The sequence below is a fragment of the Anser cygnoides genome, chromosome 20 (genome assembly GCF_040182565.1).
Source record: "Anser cygnoides isolate HZ-2024a breed goose chromosome 20, Taihu_goose_T2T_genome, whole genome shotgun sequence".
NCBI lineage: Eukaryota > Metazoa > Chordata > Aves > Anseriformes > Anatidae > Anser > Anser cygnoides.
In genome coordinates, this window is record NC_089892.1 from 2,297,405 (window position 1) to 2,321,726 (window position 24,322).

A 24,322-nucleotide genomic window follows, 5' to 3' on the forward strand; every position below is an offset into this window, starting at 1 on the left:
GTTGTTCTCTCCATTGCTCTTGCATAAGTTTTTCTACCTCGGAGGTTTGGAAGTAAACAGACTTCTTTTTTGTTGTCTATTTTTAACAGAAACTGCAAACTGAGTAACAGCAACTTTTCAATGGCCTCGGTAGATATCTTATATATTGATATCACGAGAAGGTGGAACAGCATGGGAATCGATCACAGAGAATCAGGTAACGCTATTTTGTTTTTGAAGATTCTGAAAGCTTTTTTTGTAGCTTTGGTAGCTCAAGCACACCCCAAACTTCAGTAAAGAATACTGGGAACAAGGCATGTAAATCTGAGCATGTACATGTACAACAAATTGTTCTATTTAGTTCTATGGCAATTTATCTTCATCTATAGAATTAGATCACTGTTGGTTTTCAGTTTATTTATTAGAACAAATCTTCTGCAAATCTTCTCCCCTTTTATGCTTGCAGTTTTGCATGCATAATTCTTGTTGCTGTTTGTAGAGGAGCATTTAAAAACGCTCCCAGTGGAACCTCCAACTTAATTACAGTGTAAGAAGATATGTCCGTATTAGAGTAGCTTACATGGTCTAGCAAAAAATCAAACAAACAAAAAGCTGTGCAGGAGCTAGAAATAAATATGCTTAACTTCATTTTGATTTAATTCTGTTCTCCAAACGGGTTACTATGGGGACAAAGAAAACTACCAGTATTACTTTCCAGAGAGTTTCCCCCTGCCCAACTGTACACTCCTTTTTTTTTTTTCCATTTGCATTGTCCTTGTGATGGCTCAGGGAAGGACAGTAGGTTTCTGCACAAACTCCCACAGTGCTCAGCTATTAAATTGGCTCTTAGTAAGGAAGAATAGCAGCACGTTCTCCTACAAGCACCCCTTGTTGCAAATTGTGCTACTGTTTGTTCTTACAGGAGCATTAGTCACTTAAGTCACTTTTAAGCATTTTTGCATCCAATGTGGGTTGTAATGCTCAATGCAAGTGTACTCGGGATGGCTGAAAGGCTTCTATAAGAAACTTACTCTAATGGGGATTCACTTGTCCTTGGACTTCCTCCTTCTTTCAGCTGGTCAGAGGTACCTTCTGCAGGAAGTTCCAGGTTTGTACCACAGTGTGCCACTTGGAGTGTCCTTTCAATTGAGCAACCTCAGGGAGAGACATTACAGATCAGTCATCTAATTTTTTTTTAATATGTTAGTCAAGAACAGTGGCTATGGGAAGCTGTTTAATGAACTGTCTTCAGTGTACCTGTATCCACAGTAGAGTTCATCCCCTTTCACTTCTTAGGCTTATAAGATAGATTTTTCATAAACTCCTTTCAAGGGAAAACAAACTAATTGAAATGTCAGTGGTTTCTTTTGTGAGTTTGGCTCTTATCTTCTGCTCACAGTAAAGGGCAGGCGTTCTTGGATGTAATTAGTTTCCCCTCAGTGAGAAATGGTTATAATAGCATTGGATCCACACTGATAACCCTTGGGTCCTAGAACTGACTTTGTACGTGCAGATCAGCGAGATAACTTCCGATATGAGTATTTGCATTGGTGAAGTTTAGAAAGTATTTCTCACAACAAAAACCTCTTCAAATCTAATTTTTGTAAATGTTTGAATATATAATTTTGGCCGAAGTGGTAGCATACTATTGCTGCAGCCTTAAAGGACTTTGAAGTATTGAATGTTGGGATGATACCGGGATGCCCATTTCCTGTTACTTAATGCAAATTGCATTGCGTGTTTGTTTTCCTGAGGTTACTAAAGCAAATTATTTGCTCAAGAGAATAGGTGGTTACTAATCATCAACAAAGGGTTTCTTCTGTTGATTATCTTATGGACTTAGGTTTTTAATGTAAACACAAATGTTTCTGAAATACTACGAAGGTGTTAACATGGTAGGCAGCACTAGGGCAGCAGAGCATTGCTTAAGGGGCCCAGATTTACTCACATCTAAAAATCCCTGCTGTGTTCCCCGGGTATAGTATTCAGTCTTTCCTTTAAAAATGTGATGCGTTTTCAGTTTTAAGTCTGTTATTTGTCCAAAACAAATTCTTCTAAAATATATTTGTAAAGTTGGTTTTCGAGCATCTTTGTTTCAAACAGTCATAGTCTGCCTTCTGTTGTCTCTTCCTGTATTCTTAGGCTTACCTGGGTACGTACATAGCCTGGGAACCCAGCCTCAGCAAAAAGTGGGAGGTTAATAACACCAATAGCACGTTCAGTTCTTCATTCAGAAGATGAGACACTTTGGAAAATTTCAGAATATCTATATTCTTATTATATGTTCAGCCTTATTAGTGAAAAGCAAGGTTTGCATTTCTTGATTAAATAATTAAGAATGAAGAGTGTTTCTCTGGCTAAAGAAACCACTTTTGCATAATGCATTTTTAAAAGCTTCATGAGCAACTGATCCATATATTCTAGATATAATTTAGTGAGGTGTTTGCAGTGAGTTGGTGAGTTTATTTGCAGTTATGAAGAAAACGTATTGAAAATGAATAAAATGAAGACTCTTATAATTTGCTAGAAAAACAGTCAATCTTACTTTAGTAGTGAGTTTCTTCCCCATCTGCTTTGGTCACATTTTTAGATCTAAGGCAGTAATCTATCAAAATAGTAGAGGTTAATGATTATTTCCTTCTTATATTGATGGTGTAAATACACCATTTAACATATAACCTAAGTTCTAAAATTGCTATTACATTTCTATATCAAATTGAGTGTCTGAATTTGGCAACTCTTCAGTCGTTTTTGTAAAACATTGAATAATTTCAATTGCACTAATACTCCCTTCTCAACAGTGATAAAAAAAAATCGTTAGTGACATGTCTTTTGTGAGCAGTTTACAGCAGGGAAACAACAGTTGAAGGTTTCATACTGCTGCTCATTGTGGCCATCAAGGTGGATTGTCAAGGTTGCATTTAAATAAGCTTGGGATAAAGAAATCTCAGTGCCGCTGGTATAAACTAGCATGCTGGTCACAGAGCTGCAAGCTGGTATCTTAGAAACTGGTTCAAAATAGATTTTTATATAAGAAGTTGAACTTGGACATCAATGTATATAATCCTGCATTTTTTTGAATGATAAAATAGCAGAAAAATCAGAAGGTTTCCCAGCTGAGGCTGATTTCTTGTGTTTTATATCAGTACTCCCTTGCAGAAAATAGATCTGCAGTTCTCTCCTGCAGAAAGATCAATAATCTCAGTGACACACGTAATTTCTGAGTGTGGGCAGGTATGACAGTAAAATTATTTCTGTATAAACTTATTTGAATATTTAAACATGCTTCCAAAATGTTAATGAATTTTCTGTTTGTATGAAATAGATAAGTATTATTTTGTCTTAGTTGAACGTAGATATCTTATAATAATATCCTGTAGGCTCTGGTTATGAAGTCAGATAAGGCACAAGGAGAATAAAACAGACTGCTCGCGTGGCTGATGGAAAGAAGAAATCCAGGCCTAAGGTTAGCTGGGAGAAAACGAAGGCAGAGTGTAGCAGGGTTGCTGTGGCTGTTTGTGTGTGGATTCCTGCACTACTTTAGGTAGGGTTGGGTCACCTTAGTTTCACCGATGTGGACAAGTTTCCAGGTACAAGTCGTATCTAGTCAGGTTTTGAGAGAACTGAGTAGTTGCATTCAGTATGTCAGTTATGTGGTTAGCCGATGAATTTCACTAGCAAGAACAAGACTTTCAGAAATTAACAGATTTGTTGAGTCTCAGTGTTTTCTAGGTGTTAAAGCACGCACACTAAACAAACAAAAATCCCATTTCTGATGGCTTTGCCTTTGGCCCACTTCCAGCTGTGGCCAATACAAGAGCTGCTGCTGTTGCTGTAAAACAGCAGCTTCTAACTTTTCTCATTAAATGCTTCACAGGAGTGTCACTTATGAGGGAGAAAGTGTGGATGTGACTAAAGGTGTTTTCCCTGTCTGCAGCTCACCGTGACTGATAAAATAATTTACTGAGCTGGCAGCTGCTGCTTTCAGATAACCCAGCAATTCAAGCTGTTCTACAGCCAAGGCTGTAAGCAATCCAGCTGCAGTCGGAGTTGAGAGAAATTATACTTCAGAATGTAATTGTAATATTTTGAAAAGGTGCCTTTCCTGCGGCACCAATAAGCCAACATTGAGTTTAAAAAACAAAACAACAACAAAAACCATTTCAATATCTCATCCTAAAATAATCTTCTAAAATGTATGCTCAAACTGGGGGAGCCAGTTAAAACACAAAGCAACTGTAACTGTTCCTAGGTGCTTGCATTCTGCAAAACTGATTGCGGTCAGGCTTCTTAATTAAGAATTAAATTAGGTATTACTTCAAGGTTTTAAGTATAATAATTAGGGTTAATATGCAGCCCCTCTTTCCGTTGCCTGTGGTAATTTGTTACTGGGTTGCTGTGATCAAAGAACACCTGAAGAGCTCGGTACTGCAGCGTATGGCTTCTGCAGGGTACTTTTGTTTGTGAAGGGGCAGAGTAGAGTTTTATTAGAGCAGAGCAATTCTTTTTGGCACTGCACCACTTTCCCTTTGTACAATTGAACTGTTTGTTTTTTACTCAGTTGAAACAAAAATACTCTTGTAGAGGTCTAGGGTCTTAACATTAATCAAGGCATCTGGGGGGAAAAGGAGAACAAGGAACTTTCCACAAATGAAACATTTTTCTCGAGGCATGACAGTAATTTGGGTCAGTTTAATTACACATTTTAAAATGGGTCAGTTTAATTACACATTTTGAACCCAGTTGTTGGTGTACCAGTTTGGATTTGGATGCCAGGGTGCTGGTCAGGCTGATGTTTGTAAAAACTGCAATAGTCTCGATGATAAGGAGTATCACTTGTCTGCAACTCAGCTTGGGCATATGCTGTACTGAAACACAAAATGAGCTCACGTGTGAGTTACATGCAAACAAAACTTTGTCTTTTGGCCTTTTTTTTTCTCCTAATGAGCGTTGTATATGGCTGCTTTTTAAATCAAATGAATGTCAACTGGCACAATCGCATGTGTTCACACATGGCACATACACATTTGGCCTTGGTAGCAAAGAAATAAGATCTATTATGTTTTAAGAATGCAGTTTGCTGGCGCACGCTGTGTTATGAATCTCCTTTAAACTCCTTTTCCTTGCAGGAATGTGTTTGCAAGCCTTCGTTGAAGCTTTCTTCTGCCTGGCTCAGAAAAAATACAAGTCACTTCCTCTTCACGAGCAAGTGGCATCATTGATTGACTTCTGTGAGTATCATCTGGCTGCCCTGGATGAAAAGCGCCTGGTGTGTGGACGAGGGATTCTGGAGCGCCGAAGTGCAGTAGCTACTTGTCAGACTGAAGGACTTCAACTTACAGCAGCTGCACATAACACCCCTCCTAAAGCACAGAGCCACAGCTAGTAAATTTGCAGATTATAGAAATCATCGCTATTAGCAGTGCTATTTCACCAGGGTGGAGCAGGGAGAGACTGAGGGAACTGAGAATTAATCTTCAGGTACGTACATACTGCAGTAGATGGAACAGACTATTGAATTCCTTCATCCGATGGTCACAATTTGTTTATTACAGCTTTTTCTTTTTTATTTATGCTCTTCAAAAGGTCAACTGCAAGGTCCCATTCTCAAATAATGATCCTCCCTCACAATGGCTTTTTTTTTTTTACGTCTCCATTGAACCTGCAGTACACCTCAGTGACAAACTGCTTTTATTCAGAGTGTGAAGACAAGGAACAAAAATGCAGTGGGATGATAACCACCATCATGGGATTGGTTGAACTGAGAGGCATACTCATGTCAAAGGAATTACACTATTTTGTATGCACTGAATGTATCATGAAAACCAAGTAAGATGCTGCAGTCTCAAATAGCTCGTGTGCTTGGAGAACTAAAAGCTGGAATTGCATTTCTGGTCAGACGTCAGGCTTTTGACCCTGAAACAGCGACTTGAACTGTACTTGTTGGTATCAGTACAGATGTGCTCATTGTCTATGGCTATGTACTTATTTTTATAGTCAATCTTAAAACACTGACATCATATTTTGGCTTCTATTTTGTACGTCTTTGCCATGACAAGTACTGTTAATTTTTTTAAAGAAAAACTAAAGATGTTTATCCTTTTGCTTCCACAGAAAAAATAAGATCACGCTTATTCACAGGATAAAAAAAGGTCAAATTCGGTTAATTAAGTGGTGCTTTTGTCTTCAGGTACTAAGCACTGCTTCTGCAAAGAGCCTTACAGTGTAAGGTGTAAGAGGTTGTCTAGGTTCCAATGAAACCAATCCTGTCACTGACTTTAGGCTAAACTAATTGCATTCTAGGTTTGCTTTTCTTATATACTTTTTGGGTGTTTGTTATCCTATTTGGAACTGCATTAACATTTAGAGCAGATTTTTTTTTCTTTGCACATATCTTCATATTTCCCTTAAGTAAGTACAACTCTCTACAAATTAGATCTTTATTATTTAACAGGATGTTTTGTCAAGAATGCTGGACTATACCACTGGAGCTCTTTTGGAGGAGTTCTACAGAATAGTCTTATTTTTCAAGAAATGAACTGTGAGTTCCATAATCACACTCTTCTTGGGGGTTGGGGGGAAGCAGAGACATGAGACTGGTTGTAAAGAACACGAATAACTTGGAACTTCAGGGCTGCTCAGCCAATTTTTTTTCTTGACTCATATTTTATTACCATAATGTATCTCTACATAGCTTGATTTTTCTACTCTGTTCTGTTCTTTACTGTTAATAATCTACTTGTGTTCTAGTGTTCATCATATTGTCAAAAATCTCAAAGCTGTAAGATGGCACAATGTCTGGGCAGTTAGGCTTGGATTTGAGAAAATTACCTGATCTTGATATCTAAATGTTCCAGTGGCTGGCATATCAGAAATGTTACCTGGAATACACGAAGTGTGTTGTCAATACAGAGAAAGTCCACACATTTAATGTCATAGACTAAATGCACACACAATATTGAGTGACTTTTTACTCTAGGAAAAGTTTAGTATTTACTTTCTTGATTTTTTTAGGTTTAAGCAGCATGCATTTTTCCCAAGTGGCAGTCAGTAGCATGGCAATACAATGCAGAAGTCCACACATTTAATGTCACGGACTAAATGCACACACAATATTGAGTGACTTTTTGCTCTAGGAAAAGTTTAGAATTTACTTTCTTGAGTTTTAGGTTTAAGCAGCATGCGTTTTTCCCAAGTAGCAATCAGTAGCATGGCAATACAATGCAGAAGTCAAGCTGCGCCTGCAAGAAACTAATACCTAGCATGTGTTAATAACAGATGTGGGAGTAGCTTCTTCTCTTCTTCCTCTGTAACAGAAATAAGAGTAATAGTAGACGATTGTTGTTTTTTTTCAGTGGCTAGACAGTTTGAAACTTTGTGTTGTACATAAGAGGGTGATTGTAGACTAATGCCACTGCCCTCTGCCTTGTTTAAGTTTCATAAAGATTATTGCAGTACGAAGATAAAATGCCAAACTCCAAGGTCTGGCAGCTGTCAGAACAAATGAAGCTGAAAGGGTCATTTTTTTTCCACACTTTCATTGTAATATATTTGAAGGCATTCACAAGTTGAAAAATGGTTACTTCTCATTTTGTGACATCTGACATTTGTCTTGCAATTGGCAGTGTGTTACTAGAAAATAGCTTACAGTTGCTCTCATCTTGTGATTGATGTCCTGTAAAGACAGAGTTATAGAAGACTAAGATTTGAAATGGTATAAATGCAAATACCTTTCTTTGGAGCTTTCTAGTAGTACAATCTATGCCCTAAAATATTGTGGGATTTTTTTGCTATTATATAAGTTACCCTGATATCAGTGAATTAAATTAACTATTGCATATAATGAACACTAGCAAGATCTCTATTTTGAGATCTTCATATTCTCTGGATCTAATACTGATTTTCATAACCTGTGCAACAGGCTGGTGCAGTATACCCTATTTATTTCCAGTTTCAAGTGTGAAGGGTCCCTTGTAGAATAGATAAAATATTTAATTATCTGCCTCTAGTAACCCGGTGTTCATATGTTTATATAATTGGAAAATTGAATGCCGTATTATTCTCAGGGGTGGGAGGTGGGGGGTCTTGGAGTAAAATAGGAGTGTACTTCAGAGACCTCACAACAAAGTCACACTTCCCTTCCCTTCTGTCTAATGCAATTTCCTCGCAATATTATTCAGAATCCAAAGCAATTTCACATCGCTTTTAAGTTAGCAGTCTGTGCAAACACAAGAAAATGACCAGAGATGCAGAATTCAGAATATGAATTCTAATGCACTGATAATCTGTTAATCCTGAGATAGCTTTCTAGCAGAAGCAATAATGAAAGGTATGCAAGTGTTGTTTTTTAATAGTACTTTTCTATATATTATTTTCAGAGAATAATATGCTCACAAACGGAATACTGAATGCTATATATAAACATAGCATACCAGTGAGATCTTTCTTGTTATCAGACACATTGGGTCTGGTATTTTTCACTGGATATAAATCAAAATAAACCACCTAAACATCTAAAGCAGATTTGAGGCAAGTGTGTCCAGCATTTCAGTCCAGTAATTCCCCTTCCCTGCAGGCTTGGATCTAGCCTGAATGCAACTAAATTCACTAGGTGACTCCTTGCTCAATGTAAATGAGTTGTTGCTCTGCATGGAGCTGTTGTAGTCTAAGTTGCTTGAAATTTTTCTTCTGCCTAAACTTGATTTGGCTCTTGAAACTTAATCGCTCTCTCTGCCTGGATCACTTTACTTGCCACGCAGTCCTAGATGCTTTCTTTCAAAACACAGTTGGAAAGGGAGATGTTGAGCTAATTATAATGTCAGTGCTTGCTCAGGTGTGAGACCCAAGTCCCCCTGCTTCAGAGTTTGTCTTCTCAGCTGGAGCTCTCCTCCCGCTGCTCTGCAGGTGACTCCCTTTTATCTGCTCTTTGCCTCTGGTTGCATTAATCTTGTGTTCAGCCTATCATCAGGTGGTCAAAGCACCCTTCTAAGAGATGGAGGATGCAGTTTGGAAACCCATGTGATGACGAGCGATCTTCTCCTCTCCCATCTGAGCCTAGCCTTGCATAGTTCATTGGAAACAGGGTAGGTGCCCGCTCTCATACTGAGTGCACCGGTCAGAAGGGGCTGGAGCCTCTGCAGAGAATTTTGGGGGCACGAAAAGGGCACTGCTCCGCACTGTGGGATGTGGGAGTTCTCGGGGCAGTGTCATGCTGAGGCTGTAGGTCTAGAGCCTCAGGAGGAGCAGCTGCCAGTTGGATCCTGCCTGGTCAGTGCCTCGACTGCTGCTCCTACCTGCTATGGCGTGAGCTATAAATTACTTGCAACATGCTCTTCACAGGGATGTGAAGCTGTGCCCTGACCAACTTTGTGCGTGCGTGCACTCGTAGCTTGTTAGGCTTTAGAGAGGGAAAGAGCTTAATGACATCTCTGCTTCATGTTGCCAACCGAGTGACTTCTCATTCCGTGCTGACTTTTTTGTGCAGTGATTCCCTTGCACACGATTGTTCCCGTGCGTGAAACAGGAGCCTCAACACCTGCCACCATGTGGGCTTCAGCGCCGGGCTGGCATTGCAAATCAGTCATTATGACAGCTCTCCGTTCCTCTCCAGCCCCTGTGTCTGACCTTATTCTGATTTCTGTCTGATGGACAGTGACAATCTGCTTCTAAATATTACCTAGTTCCCTCTAATTTGTTTCCTTTTCCATCATGCTTTACTGTGTTTCCTCCTAATTCCAAAATCCTGTTTTTCAACTTGCCTAATAAAGCGATATGATCAATTTGGCTGAATCCATTAGTTTAAATTTCTTTTTTTGCTGTACAATGTTTTCTGGAAGATGAGTGTCTTTGAAGGTGAATATATCCTGCTTCATCTTTTTGGGGTGTTATCTTGCATCAGCCTTTGCTGAGTAGATGCATCAGTTCGAGCTTTTCCATGTAGGTTGATCAGAAGATTGATCTCTGCAGCTTTATTCGATTAGTGCCAGCCCTCGAGCCTCTCCTCACTCAGTCTGCCATGGTAATAGTGGTTGCCAGTGCATGGGCTTCCTTTCTTTGAGTTTCTTAGATGAGAAATGTATAATAAATTATTTCGCCAAATCAAGCCCTTGCAGCATCCCTGGGTGGATTCCAGAGCATCCTGACACACAGCCAGGACCAGCCGCACCCTGGGCTTGGGACATGGCCGTTCCTACCCTGTGCTTCTCACTCTATGGGCATATTTTTAAATTAATACAAAGAGCTGAAAATGGCTGTAAAGCTAAATGCACAGAATGCATCTGCTTTTCTCTCCAGTCCGCGTGCTCCGAGGAAACGCCGACAGCCCCTGCCCCGTGAGGAGATCGCAGGAGGGGCCCCTCAGCATTGCCCGCACCTCGCCGGGCTCCCACCGACACCATGGCCGTGCTGCCCGGGCCCGGTTCTGCTCCCCTCGGGGCCTCACGTGGGCCACGGCACGTGTGGGGTGGTCGCTGAGACATGCGGGTGGTGCTTGTGCCTGCTGAAGTTCTCGATGCAGAAAATGATGTGGTGGGGTTTGTGTCCCAGTGTGTGCTGGTGCCTGACGAGGGCAGGTGCTGTGAGTAGCCAAGTACCTGCACCTGTGGGGTGGGGCCCACAGGGCTTCCAGCACCTTCCAGCCCAGTCCTGCACTATGGGGTTCCAGCACCATCCTGCCCAGCACCGCCCTGTGGGGCTTCCAGAACCTTCCAGCCCAGCACTGCCTGGCAGCAGCGGCCCTGACCAGAGGCAGCAGCACGGCCTCCTGCCGGTGAGTGATGGCTGCGGGGGGGCTGAAGGGAAGCTGAGGCTGAGACCTGTGGGCAGCGGGGTGAGGGGGGCTGGGGGGGCCCGGCCGTGTGGCCTCGCCAGGGCCTGGTGTGGAAGAGCTGCCCTGAGCGAGGCTCTGCTGCTGGGGGTGACCCTGGGGTGCCGGGGGGGCTGAGGCTCGCTGAAAGCAGCGGGTAGAGGCAGGGGTGTCCACAGTGCTTCGCTGTGGTGCTGGCTGCCCCCCTGCTCCTGCACAAATGGGGCCTCTGGGGCTGGGGGGGGCCGCACGCCGCTGGCATGCTCCTCTCTGCCTTTTGTTACATGCTTGAATCATTGAAACCATGGAAGAATCCCTCGGTCCTGTAAGTAGGTTGGAAGTACTAGATTAAACAGTGCTCTAGCAGTGTAAAATACAGCATCCCTCGGTTCATTACGATTAATTTGTTAAGAGAAACTCCCCTGCAGCGTTCTTCCGGGGAGCTTTTTTGATAGTTCCTGAGTTGGCACCTGGTGGCTGCGTTCTGCCACAGCACTGTGTGTTAGAGGGTGCTCGGTAAAAGCGGTTACCCCACGGACTCGGTGACTTCTTTCAAACCATTCAAGCCTTTTCTGTTCAACTGCACCTACTGCGGGAGGAGCTGGGGACCTGATGCTTTTGCCTGATTAGCTTTAGATCTCATGGGGACTCTGTGGTGGAGCCAGGACCGGGGGCTGTTCCTGATAACGTTCACTGCTTTCAAAAGCCCTAATTAATAGGAGGACCCAGAGAGCTGTATTTTTCCCAACGTTCATGCAGCTTCTAAGCAGCCTAAGGTGGAAGTGGTGGGAGGTGAAGAAATTTGAAGGAACTTTGTCTTTCTGTGCTGACGGCATCAGAGCCGTGTGTGGTTTGCATCCCGCTCTGCCATGGGCAGTTAGTTTTAACCAGTCAAAGGGCAGAGGTCGAGTCTTAGTAAACGTTTTCCACCTCTTGCTCTGTAGAGAGAGATGTTCTGAAGCATATATCCCTCGGGGGGCTAATTTGGGATCATGACTACTGAATAAAATGTCTATATTAGCACTATTTAATAATGTATATTTAATGTGTCAAAGATCCATGAGAATAGCATTTATTATCTGGTAGGTTTGTCATTGAATGAAGTAGGTCACTTCCGTGACTATTGTTACTGTTTTTCAGCAATGAGAAAGAGACAGATTGCAGAAAGCCCCTTTGGTTTTTGACACTTACCAGCTCCGTGAGCTTGCAGCAGTGCTGCCGTGCAGTTTGTTAGTTTGAAACAGGGAGGCAAGGTTGAAGCAATTGGCACATCTGTTCTTTACTGTGCCCTTTTCCACCTCTGATGTCCGTCATGTGCAGAAGTTGATCGAAGCCTCATAAAGCACGGAGCTGCCTTGGTGTTGCATTAACGCTGCGGGACGCGGGAGGCTGTAGGCACGGCGTGGTGTCACGAGCTGGTGTGCTGTCAGTTGTGAATTCCTCAGCGTAGCTTGAAACCAGGGCTGTGTTTACAACTGGCTTTGCTAATATTGTTCAAGTTACTATTAAATGGACCCAAATTCAGTAGTGATTTATAAATACTGCCAGGAGATGCATCAGTAGCAAGTCCTGGACAAATTATACCGAGAGAATCTGTGCAGGTGTAGAGGGGAAGAATCTGGGTTTCATTTGCAGCTGGGGTGGGAGTGCAGGAAGGAGAGCAGCAAAGGCCCTGAGGCTTATTGCAAGTTGAAAGTGCCAGTGATCTTTAGTGGAACACAAACAGATTTTTAGAAAAGTAATTTTTTCTCCCCTCTGCTCACCTACTGCAGTCTGTTTAATCAAAGAGCTTCATTTATTTTTCTTGAAACTCTCACAGCTTTTAACATCTGTGTTTTTCTTCTTTCTTTTTTCTTCCTGCTCCCCCTTTGTTGTCATTATGAAGGAGGAGAGAAGCACTGAACTCTCTCACCTTCTCTCTCCTGATCCTGCTTATTTTTGGTGTTATCCAGAAATTAGATTGTTGAACTCTAGGGTTTCATCGATGTTACCAGTTTTGGAGAGCATTGCTTCGCAGTGGAGCAGAGGGCTCTCTGAACTCAAAGCTGCCCTGCAGGCCCCAGCCGAGTGGGGAATTGGGTGGTTGAGCTCCTTCTGCTTCTGTCTCCTCTGGCTGGGCTTTGTTCAGCCCTCCTTTGTAGCGGGCTGTGGACGCGGGTATCTTGTGCTGTGCGTCGCTGGAGAGCTGCGGTGGGAGGCAGCACAGAGCTGCCTTACCGGGTGCCTTTATCTGCAGCCTTTTTGATACCTGGGTGAATCTGCCAGGCACCTGCTACCGTCCAAATGGTTTTTGTGGCTCTTCCAGTTTCTGTGACAAACAGGCCTGCGTGTGGTTACCTTAGTCTGTGTTATCCCTGCTTACAAAATGACTAAAAATCTCTCGGTAGCAAAGGCAGCAGCTAAAGCAGTGGTATTTATATGGTGCTGCCTTTTAAATGGGTTTGGGAATAGCTGCTTTCTCTGCTCTTGAGGCCATGGATATTTGAGCCCCATGCTGCCATCCCTGCAGCAGCCTCCTTGTGGCCGTTCTTGCCAGCTTGCTGTCAGAAACAAGCCCGGTGCCCATCCCCCTGTGTGCTAGCCTGCAGCTCACGCCTGCACTTCCCAGACTGGGCAGCTGCCTTGGGTAAAGCCTCTGCGTGCCAGTTACTGCCAGGACCAAGCTGCCGCCGAGCTGGCCAAGCTGGGAGACTCGGAGGCGCTCTGTTCTGTGCGGTTCAGCTGGTGGCTGTCAGCTTTATCCTCTTTGTTCTCGTGGTCCTGTCTTGGATCTGGTGGACCAAGGTTTCTCCTTGTGTAGACTGGGACTGCTGGGCTGTGCCGTGCTGCAGGTGGTGACTTGACTCCTTCCCATCCCTCATAAACAGAACATGTACGTTTAGCGAGCGGCTGGCACTGGCCCAAGCTGCTTAGCCTGATGCCTCTTCGTGCTTTGCAGTCAAGCTGCGTGGGTTATTCGCTTACTGCTTTAACTACTGCAAAGCCCTCGCTACCTTTCTGCACAGCGCTAAACAGCAGCGGCTCGTCCAGGCTCTGTGCTGGGCGCAGCAGCTCCAGCGGAGGAGGCAGGTTACTGAGCCCATTCCCAGCACCGGCACCAGTTCGTCCCGCGGGGCTGCTGTGTGCTCGCTGCCCGCTTGGGCAAGAGCAGGCTACTGGGAGCACTGGCTGAGCGCTCGCTGTTCCCAGGGGATGGCTCTGTTTATACAGCTGCCGCCTGCGTTTGGAGGTGCTGACCAGCACGGCCGCTCATGTGCCTCTGCCTGCGAGCGCTCGAGTGTGTTCAGTAGTTAAAAACCTGTCCTAAAAACCGTGAGTGCTCCCTTTGTGTCTGTCTCTCTAGCACTGCTCTGCTCAGTTACTGGTTTGTTACCTGTCTTGGCTTTCAGGTGGGTTTTTGTATGGGAGAGGTGTTTTGGGAAAATCCAGCTGTTGCTGGCAGGGGCAGGAGCTGGCCGTGCGTACCGGCTCTGAGGTGGGTTCCTGCTGCTCGGGGGTTCACCTTTTAACAGCTCTCTTGCAGCTTAGGAGGAGGCAGTGGGGAAAAAACCACGTGTGTCTTGGCAAAGGTTGTGAAGGGCTGCTCAGCACAGGGAGGGAGAGCGCTGCCGTGCTGCCGTGGCTGGGTACGGGGCCGATGCGGTTCCTTCGTGTGCTGCAGAGGTCCTGCGTGGGTGAGGGGTGGCATCTGGGCTCCAAAGTCCTGCTGGAATCTCACATCAGGTACCTCCAGCTGCCCCTTGTCTTTGCTCAGCTGGGCTGGACCAGTCTTGCTCTGCACTCTGAGAACTGCTGTTGTTTTTCAGTAGGATTAAATAGATAAAAGTGTTTCTTTTTGTCTAACGCTTCCATGCACGCTGTCTTTGGAGCGTTCTGCTCGCGTGGTTTGTTTCAGCAGGGTGAAGGCCTGAGCCTTGTGCCAGCCCTGCCCCAGTTACATATAGCAGAGCTCACACTTTTCTTTTACATCATTTCTGCCTTCCTTGCCTTCACTTTACCTTAAGCACACAGACACACAAAACAACCAAAAAAAACTCCACTACCCAAATAAATCCATCTGGTCCCTGTCTCAGCCTCATTTAACCTACTATTGAAGAGATTGTATCACCTGGTATTCAGCTGAAACCTATTACCTTGCATGCCCAAGCATATCATATTGAATTACCTTCACCCATAGGCCTGCAGTGTTTGTTAATGGCTAATGACATCTTTTAAGTTGGAGGTGATTTATTTGAATGCACTTCTATTCCGTAGTGCAGCAGGGGTTGTGCGTTTGTGTTTTAAACAGAGCTCAGTGAGAGGATGCACGTGGGCTCTGCGGAAAAGGTTGGGAGAAGCTAAATGCAGGGCTTGCTTCACACCTCCTGAGCGCAGCAGAGCTGGGCGCCGACCTTTCCTTTCCTTTCCCTGTGTTCCCACTCCTTGCACTACCCCCAGCAAAAGCGAGCGTTAATAACTGGAGCGGCTTCGTCTGCCTGCACACAGCCGGGAGCTCCAGGAGAGCACTTGGTGTGCTCGCTGTGCCTGCCTGGCTGTCCTGGGGCGATCCCTCGGGTACTGGGGGGCTCGAGGCCCACCCGTGCCCTCAGGGGTTTTGTGGGGAGGGGGCTGGTGTGCCGTGGTCCGGCCCTGCCTCCCCCAGTGGCAGTGCTTCGCCTGTGCCTGCAGTGGGGGTGCTCTTCACAAACTCAAGACCCGTCTCCCTGGTTTATAGCTTGTGGGCAGAGTTTAGCCTCGTGTTTGTGCTTTCCTCGGTCCAGGTCTCACTGTTCTTAGTTCAGAGAGATGAGGGAGGAGCATGGATTCAAGGTGGAAGAATGTTACTGTAATAAATCAAAAGCAATCGACTTGGGATCTCTGTTCAGGTTTTGTTCCTCAAAGATACGGCACAAAAATCAAATGGTTGAGGTTATTCAGTTATAGCTCGCACCAGCAATGGGAAAATCTGATAATGTAAAGGGCCTGCATCAATATTATTTATGTGAGTGGAGTTGTGCTTGCTGTCAGGTAGGAAACTGGAAATCCTACAGGTGTCCAAATCTTTGTGCCTCTTCCTTTTGCCTCCTTTTTTAATAACCAAATAACCTAATCTATGTCTCTCTAAGATCAATAATGGAGCAGGGCACGTAATGACAGACTGGAAAGCGTTTTCCCCTGGGTGAAGGGAGTGTGTCTCAAAACTGAGCCTGCGAGCAGCTTTGATCCTAATAAAGCCAGGCAGAGGTAGCATGGCACATTAAATGAAAGCAGCGTGCAGCCCGCTCCTGCTGACCTCCCACTGCACCCACCTTGCTAGCTCGGTAGCTTTAATCTTCTCTTTCTCGGCTAACATTGCTCCTGACTGGTATTTCGGGATTGTGCTGGGAGCTGGAGCTGGCTTCTCTTTGGGAGCCCGAGTGCTCCTGCACGTACAGCCCTGCTGGGGGTGGCGCGGGCTGCGCAGGGGGGGCAGTGCTGGGAGAGAGCCCGTGCTCTGCCTCCCTGCCCCAAAACTGCTCTGTCTGCAGCTGGGGGTGTCCCGCTGGTGCTCTGACTCCTGAACCTGCGTGAGAGGTGAGCGGGGGGTGCTCGTGCTTCTGCAGGCTGCTGGGGTGGTGGAAGGAGCCTCTCTCGGGAGGAGTCCTTGCAGGAGAGAGGCCCCTTGGCAGAAACTTGGGCAGCTCCTTAGGCTGCAAGGGTGGGTGCCGGGGGGCTCACAGCGAGGGGGAGTTTGCTGCTGGGCAGCACTGCAGCCTTCCACCCCTGAGCAGGGCGGCTTCCACCCCCAGGGCGGCTGGTGGCGTGCTTCTGGGGCACGAGCGTTCGCCTCTTCTCAGCGCTGGGCGCACGGGGCACTGGGCATGGGGCTCAGGGCACTGCCCGGCTCCAGCCAGGGCTCAGCTGCCGCCCGGTATCGCCGGTCCTTCCTGGAGGATGTGGAAGAGTGCGGGGAGTTGGTAGGCACGGATAAAATAAAGTTGTGAACAGCGAGAGGAGCTGAAATAGCAACATCGATAGCAGTTTGCAGATAATGATCTAATTAGCACAAACAACAAGTTTCCACTAATGACTCTTGTTCTTCCAGCCCCTTCCTTTCTGCTTGCCTGTCCGTATTGACTCCTCCGGCAGCGGGCGGCTGAGCTCTCCCAGTCCCTGGGGCCGAGGCCCTGGAGGTTTGTTTACAGCTGGCTTTGAGTTGCTGCCCCAGGGGATGTTTGCTCTGGGGCTGGGGCTGACGTGCGTGGGATGGCTGCGTGCGGAACGGGGAGGGAGGGAGGGAGATCAGCTGTTTGGCTTTTTTTTTTTAGCATGCTGGAGGCCTTGGGAAAGTTGTGCTCCAGCTGCATGTCCTGTGTGAAAATGAGGATGATGACATTCATCTACTGCAGAGAGGCTGGGGGCTGAGTGTTTGTGAAGGGCTTGGAAAACCACGAGTGAAAGATGCTTGGCAGGAGTGAAGACTGGAGATTAATAATGATCTCCGTGGCTGCCTCGCCTCAGCCTCCTCCGAGCAGAAGCTGTGCTGCTCACGGGGCTGTGATGGAGAAGAAGCTGCCTGGCAGCACGAGCAGCCTGCGGTCTGTTCACTCCGACATAGCTAAACTCGGCACAAACCTGTACCGTGCAATTACGGGAGCATTATTAATGCTGATGAGTCTTGGGCTAAAACGACTCTCCAGATTTGAAAAGCTCAAGCAAACCCATTTGGAATCCCCAGCCTCCCAGCCCCGTATTCCCCTTGTTGTTCTGGCTGCTGCTTTGCAATTCAGAGGCTCGCTCCTCCCAGCCTTGCCCTTCTGCTGAGCGGCACCGGTGCTGGAACCTGCTGGGAGCGGCTGCAGCCAGATGCCAGGAGCCCGAGATGCTGAAAGCTGTCAAGAGCACGGAGCTGTTCTGGGTATTTTCAGCTGAGACTTCAGCTCTGCTCTGATGAAGCCGTAACAGAGACCGCTAAAGAGGTTTTATTCAAATCAAGGTGTTACTGACTAATCCCTCTTTGGAGCAGTTGCTGAGATCCCTGCATTTCTTCCTGGGAATTCTCCCCTCTCTCAGCCTTCACAGCCACCAAGGTTGAACTCAGAGGCACGAGCGCACCCCAGCCTGGTTTGGGACCAGGGGAGGAGGCGCTGGGAGCAGAGCTGGGGCCTGGAGGAGCTGGGAAGGGCCGACCTCCCGTGGGCCGTGCTGCGGTGCGGGCGCAGAGCATGGCTCAGCCCCTGGGCTCTCTGCAGGGCCCTGTGGCAGGCAGGCAGCAGAGGCTCTGGTGTGAGGACAAAAGGCTCAAACCTCCCCAAAACCCCCCTGCCAGTGCCCAGCTGTGCCACGAGGAGGGGTCGGGCACTGGCACTCAGCACCCTGGGCTGGGTGGAAGCCAGCAGGGCCCGGTGACCCGCCTGGCTCAGAGCTGCCACAGCGCACGGGGACAGCCACGGGCACTCGCCACACCTTGGCTCATCCTGAGGCAGCCAGCTTGTCTTCCCCCTCCCTCATAGGAGCTAATTATCGTGGTGGTAACGAGGCAGAGGTGCTGGTGCTACCCAGGGTTTTAATGACTCCTCCAAGTTTTCTGCCACTTCTAAGAGGAAGCCGAGGGAAGGGCTTTGGGAGGAGAGGGGTGGTGGGGAAGGCCTGCAGGAACCCTGAGCGTGGCCGGGCAGCCCCAGCCCTGCCGTGTGCCGCGGAGCTAGAGGCGGGGAATGACTGAGTAGAGGTGCTGGAGCGCTTACATAAAATATCTAAATAAATCTTTAATATTTCTAATTGCAAATGTACATAAATTGCACGGCCACATCATTTCTTTGAACACCAACAACTTTCTCTGTACATTATTACATAGTTTAAAAGGAGCTGAAGGAGATTCAGCAAACACTTCCACTTTGCATTTTTTTTGTTTTTAAACATACTTACAAAAAAAATTTTTCTTTATAAGAGGATATAAAACATAGCGACTGCTTATCAGGAACAAGTATCAGCTTAAGCAGATATACAGAGAGAGGTATATCTTAAGACACAGTGATGTATGAGAAAGGAATATGTGGACATGGAGACTGCACTTTGGGGTACTGGCAGCTGATGCAGAACCACGTGGAATTTACAGCAGTGTCACAGCTCAGGTCATCTGTGAAGGTCAGTGCTCCAACATGACACCTTTTTCAAAGCACGGTTGTTTTTGAATGTCATGTAACACCCTCAAGACTGGATTTGGTTTGGACGCCTGTGAGCTGCATGTCAGCATGCTTCGATCATCCCACCCCTCCCACCCCCCCCTGTATTTTCCGCAAGGGAAAAGGCAACAGATTTCTGTGCAGGGTTAGCGCAGGGCTTGGCTGCTTCTCAGGGCAGGGCAGGAACCGCGTGGCCAAGCCTTGCGGCTGAGCAGTCTGCTCTGAAACTGCCCCGAAGAGTCAGGGACCCGCTTGGAGGGGCAGTGCCCCTGCCTGGGCCAGAAAAGGATCCTCCTGGTGCCCGTGAGCCAGGGCCTGGTACTGGCCAGGGTGCTGTGCAGTCCTGGATTGCTTCGAACGCAAACCTTTGGGAAGAGGTTGAGCACTACAGCCACTGCAGGGGGAGGATGGGGTGCCGCACAAGAAACCTCACGCTCGCCCCGACGGCAGTGTCACAGTTGCGCCCTTGTGGTGGCTGCTTCATGCTCTGGAGGCAAGGCCACAGCGACCCCAGGTCAGCTGCTGGGTGCTGCAGGCTGCAGGACCGTGTTCAGAAAGGCAGCCCCAGGGGCTGCTGCCCTGCCCCGGGGGCACAGTGGGAAATGAGCCCCTTGCAGATCTCATCCGAGCCGCACCTGGGGGCTCTCCTGGCAGACTACAGCAGGGAATTTTCCACCTCCTTGCACTAAAAACCCTTCCCTTGTCAATCACAGATCAGACTTCGTTATGTTTTCTGTTGCATTGTGGTATGGACGTAAGTAACAGGAAAAGCCTCTAGACTTCTTGCTTATTTCTTTGCTAGGAGCGCCTGTGGTGCCTCGCTCGGGCCCACCGAGTCCCTTCTCCCTTCAGCCTCCCCGCAGCAGCACAACCTGCGTCCCGCACCCTGCGCGACCCCCCGGGCTGCCTGCCAGGCCAGAGGATTCAGCGCGTTCTCACAGTGCAATCAGCGCTTTACAGCTGCAAAAGCAGAAAACAAACCCAACCAGACTCAAATGACAATGCAGTGACAAAGGGCTCTTTGGATGGCAGCAGGCTTTGCAAAAGGGGCTGGTGACTACACTGCAGTGTTAATTGGCGTGGGGAAGGACCTAGGTCCCTCCAGTTGGTTGGCACTGAACTTAAGCCATAATCCCTGTCCAAAGATGGTACCTGGAGTCAGCAGAGGTGTTGGGGTATTGTTCAGTCCTTTTCATCCCCGTTTACACAAAATTTTGCTCATTTTTTTCCAGCAGTGTTCACTACAGTTTAACAAAACCCCAAATCATAACTCTTAAAACAGAATCCTTGAGGTGGGCCAACCCCAAATCTGGATCCCTGGCCTTTCTCCCTTCCCTTTCCCTCAGATGCCCAAGGGGAAGAGGTGGCATCATAACCTGTGGCTGGATCCAAATTTGCTAGCTTGAGTCCACCTCACCTAAACAGCATTGATACAGCCAAATCCTGACCAAATAAGCAGCACCAGAAGTAAATTACTATATACAACTGTTAGTGAGATAGATACGTTACAGTAAACACTGAAAACATTTACAAAAAAAATATTAAGACTTGTATTAAGATAAAAATCTGAGTGTGTTTTAGTGTTGTTTACACTTTGACAAGTTTGCACTAGAACAGCTTCTTATTGTAGAAAGCGCAAGAATGGAAAAGGAAACGGAGCAGATCACAAAACATTACGCGTAGTGGTTGCTTTACTCCGGTGTCATCGCCTCGGTATTGCTGCGCCAGCTCCCAGGGCTGAGGCCGCAGCTGGGTACCCTGCCCGCTGCGCTGACCGCACGCATCGCTGGCTCCCGCTCACACACACGTGCACGCACACACACACACAGAAATGTACAGTTTATAAATAACAAACACAAACTGAAGTAACAGAGCTGAGCTGAGCCTGGATCTTAAACCCTATACCCAGCGTTTCGCAGGGGAGGGTGGTAGGTAGGTCCAGTTGTTGACACTTGCAGGGGAAGGCGACACAGGGATGAGGGGCGGGGGGCTCTCCACTGTAACGAGACCGCTTCCTGATTTGAGTTTTGTTTCATACTGGCTCAGGAAACTAAGCAACAACTCCAGAAGGTATTGGCACTGGAACTTTTAAGTTTTTGTTTTGTTTTGTTTTTTTTAATAACTCACTGTGGAAGGACTTAAGTGTGCCTGCTACTTCAGCAGAACAATGTGTTCAGTAATTTGCAACTTTGAGGTTAACCGGGAGTTTCTGACAGCTCCTGGGGAAAAAAAAGAAAAGAAAAAAAGGGGGGAGGGAGAAGGATCTAAAAGCAGTGCCTTGGCTTGTGGTTGAGCAGGAGATTAAGCTGTACTTTGCTTAGCTTCAGTGCTAAACAACTGTGTTGTGGGTGGTTCTCTTTTCCAGCTCTTACGGAGAGCACTGACTGCATCCCAACATTACTTCCATGTACGAATGGGAACGCTGCTGGTGGGGCGCCCGCCCCATGCTCTGGGAGCGTTTCCATTCCTCTATGTTACTTGGCTCTTGAAAAACTTCGTCTCTCCCAACAACCGGTATGTTGGAGCTCAAAAACAATCAGCTCTAAAAATACATCTCAGGGCAACAGCAGTTTAAAATAGTCTTTTTTGCAGGGTTCTTACAGTGTGTATGAGACAACGGCAGCTGGTAAGCGTACGTACCGAACCGTTCCCAGTACCCTGTGTATTCCTAACCTGTCTGGGTCTTTCTCCAGTTGTAACCTTGTCAGTTTTGTGTGGGTCTTCAAAGCCATCTGTGCTAGTCTCCGAATTCAAAGGTGACTGTACTTGCCATAAATGCTTAGTGATTACTTTTCTCTGAGGAGCTCCTGTTGGGGTCTGCTGTGTGACTGCACCACTCTGCAGGCGTTGGCTGGGCGCGGAGACCTCGGTGCAGAGCAACACGTCCGCTCCTCCAAGGACCAGAGCTGCAGCAGGTGCAGCCGCGCCGGGCTTGGCCCAGGGCTTCCAGGCAACAGAAAAAACGCTTACAAAAAGAAAAAGCAGCTTTAATTTTGAAAACAATTGCATGTGGAAGAGTGCTGTTAATGAGCCTTACGGCCGTGAGGTGGCATGGCAATGCAGAGCTTACTGGCAAACAGCGTCCTGCTCGGGCAGCCTGGGTACTGAGAGGCTGGAGACGGTACCTAAGCTGTGCAGAGCGCAGGGAGCATCCTAGTCCCTTTGGACATTTACACATGGCAGGAGGAGCTAGGACAGGCGGTCAGCAGTGTTAAACTTTAGTGGGAGGAAAAGGCAGATGTCCTGTACACTGTACACTGTCATCCATATCTCAGAGAAAATCTCTGGGCTCGCGGTACGAGGGACCTGCTCTGAGACTGGGAGTCATGAAGGACTAACTTAAAAAAAACACAAACCAACAAACACACCGTGGCGGCAGGTCAGCGGCACAATCCCCCGTTAAGGAGGTGACCCCTCCGCTGAGCGCAACGTGTCTGAATGTGCCGAATCTGCGTGTTTCAGCAGCAAGGAAAAGTCTAATCCTGGCTTATGCCTGCACAGTGCTCCTGACAAGGGGGCTCTCGGTGGTGGCTGCTGTTCCTGTTGGTTACTCCCTTATGACCATGTTTTACATTCTTCAAGCCGGTTAATTTCCATGCAGTGCTCATTCCCAATTTAAAGAGGACAGTATTCCAGAAAATGGGCTCTTTTTTTTTCTAATGCATACTGTGAAAGAAAAGAAATACAATTACCGATCTTCATGGGTCTTCAGGGCTGCTCTTGTTTCTTTGCCTGTTTTTCTCCCCAGAAACAGTAAAAATCTCCGCACAGAGTATTACATCCCCGTAACGAACCCTTTGTCAAGCAAGACGCTGGCCGTGTCACAAAGCCCGTCGCTCCCCCTGTGCCACGACGGGCACCACCAAAGCCAGACCCTGCACCTCATTCACAGCTCGGGGACAAGGCTCAGGCAACCTTTACTTTATTCTGCGGTTAGGCGTGTGGCGGGGAACGCAGCGCCCTGAACTATTGCTTTACGAAGACTTTCCCCATTAGCTGAGCGAGCAGCAGCTGGCGAGGGGGCCCAGGGAGCCCATCGCCAGGTACCAGCTCCTCCCTGCACCTGCGTGCAGAGCTCCCTGGGCTTGCGCGGTGGCTCCGCAGCCCCAGCGGCGCCGTCGGACCCTTCTCCACCGCCCTGCCACCGCAGTGCCCCATGCAAAACCCCTCTGGTACCGCGTTGCGCCGAGGGAGCCCTGACCAGTCTCCTGGACTGTGCCCCCTGCGTGGGCGGAGTTAATTAAATGTTAATTTGCTGTGTAAATGCCCTGCAGATAGCTACGTGCTATCTAAAGCCAGTGGCCTCACAGAGCCACGTAAGGAAGGCCGGCCGGGCGCGGGGTTTGCTCTGGGGACGGGGCTGTGCTCCAGAGGGAGTCACAGGAGCGGGGCAGGCTCTCCTGCCGCCCCCGGGCAGCTGCAGCCAGCTGCACGCTCTAACTGCACTGAGTGGGCCGCTGCCTGCTGCAGGCTCTGCCCAGCTCCCTTTATTTCACTTCCTGCAACGACAAGGACATTATTCCTTGCTGGGAGGGGTGAGGCATATCCTTTGGGCAGTTTGGAAGGAAAAGGTTACTTCTGTTTAAACATTAAACACTGATTTAAATCCAACAGTGACAGCGATTCTCAAATATATCTTATTTTCCTTATGCCACTCATCTCACACTCGATCTTTCCGTCCCCTCAATGTGCTGGCATTAGCATCTCCCACAAAGGCTCAGTCAAGCGCGCCGTCCGCAGTAAGGAGCTGGTTTCTCTGGGGGAGAGAGCAGCCGTTCTTTGAAGCCGCGGCTCACACCTGCTGCTGCACGGTCCCTCTGGCCAGGCCTCCTCTCCTGCGGCAGCACCCTCCACGGGTTAACAATTACTGCTGTTTCTGAATTCTCCATTCTCTGTAATCTGCAATTTAGTTGGGTTTGTGGGGGAGATCCCATTACGTGTCTGCATGCTGTACCTCTCTTTCAGCTGAGTAAGGGCACTCATTAGCCGTGCGTTGGCAGCATCCAATGAAGCAATGCGTTTCTCCTGCAAAGGAGCAGCAGAGGGGAACGGTCAGTGGAAACGCGCGGAGCCCTGGCTCGGTGATACCGGGGCTTGTCCTGAGCTAGGAGCCCAGAGGCAGCCAGGGTCCGGCCCCTTTCTCTGGCAGTCTTACAGAGGCTTTGACACATCAGGCTTTTAAACAAATGGAATCTGAGCTAAATTAATTTTATCATCCCATGTAATAGTTGGTCCTGAACGAAATGGAGATAAAGTATTTTTTTTTTCTAATTTTTCAGTGATACAGAAATTAATTGTATTGTTTGCTCTAACTGCAGCTGTTATGACGATGATAAGACTCATGTTCTAAAATCTAGTTCTCTCCCAAGATGGGTTATTCCTGCCAGTGTTTAAT

General features: G+C 47.3%; 2 protein-coding genes across 13 annotated transcripts in view; one reads left to right on the forward strand and one right to left on the reverse strand.

The window, feature by feature from the left end:
- The window catches only part of TTLL11 (tubulin tyrosine ligase like 11), a 45,242-nt gene extending 38,174 nt beyond the window's left edge, over nt 1-7,068 (forward strand). Inside the window, 5 exon segments of the mRNA XM_066980779.1 lie at nt 90-196; nt 5,109-5,332; nt 5,334-5,396; nt 5,398-5,460; nt 6,434-7,068. Coding sequence (XP_066836880.1) covers nt 90-196; nt 5,109-5,332; nt 5,334-5,396; nt 5,398-5,460; nt 6,434-6,517 — 541 coding nt within the window. The 3' untranslated portion in view covers nt 6,518-7,068.
- An 11,422-nt stretch (nt 7,069-18,490) lies between these two features.
- Nucleotides 18,491-24,322, reverse strand: part of DAB2IP (DAB2 interacting protein) — a 226,804-nt gene continuing 220,972 nt past the window's right edge. For 10 of the 12 annotated variants that reach the window (XM_048056591.2, XM_048056598.2, XM_066980774.1 and 7 more), the window contains one exon: nt 18,491-23,952. In XM_048056591.2, the coding sequence (XP_047912548.2) occupies nt 23,785-23,952 (168 nt within the window). In that variant the 3' untranslated portion in view covers nt 18,491-23,784. The remainder of the gene's footprint in view (nt 23,953-24,322) is intronic. The other 2 variants (XR_007160506.2, XM_048056578.2) reach the window with 2 other exon arrangements.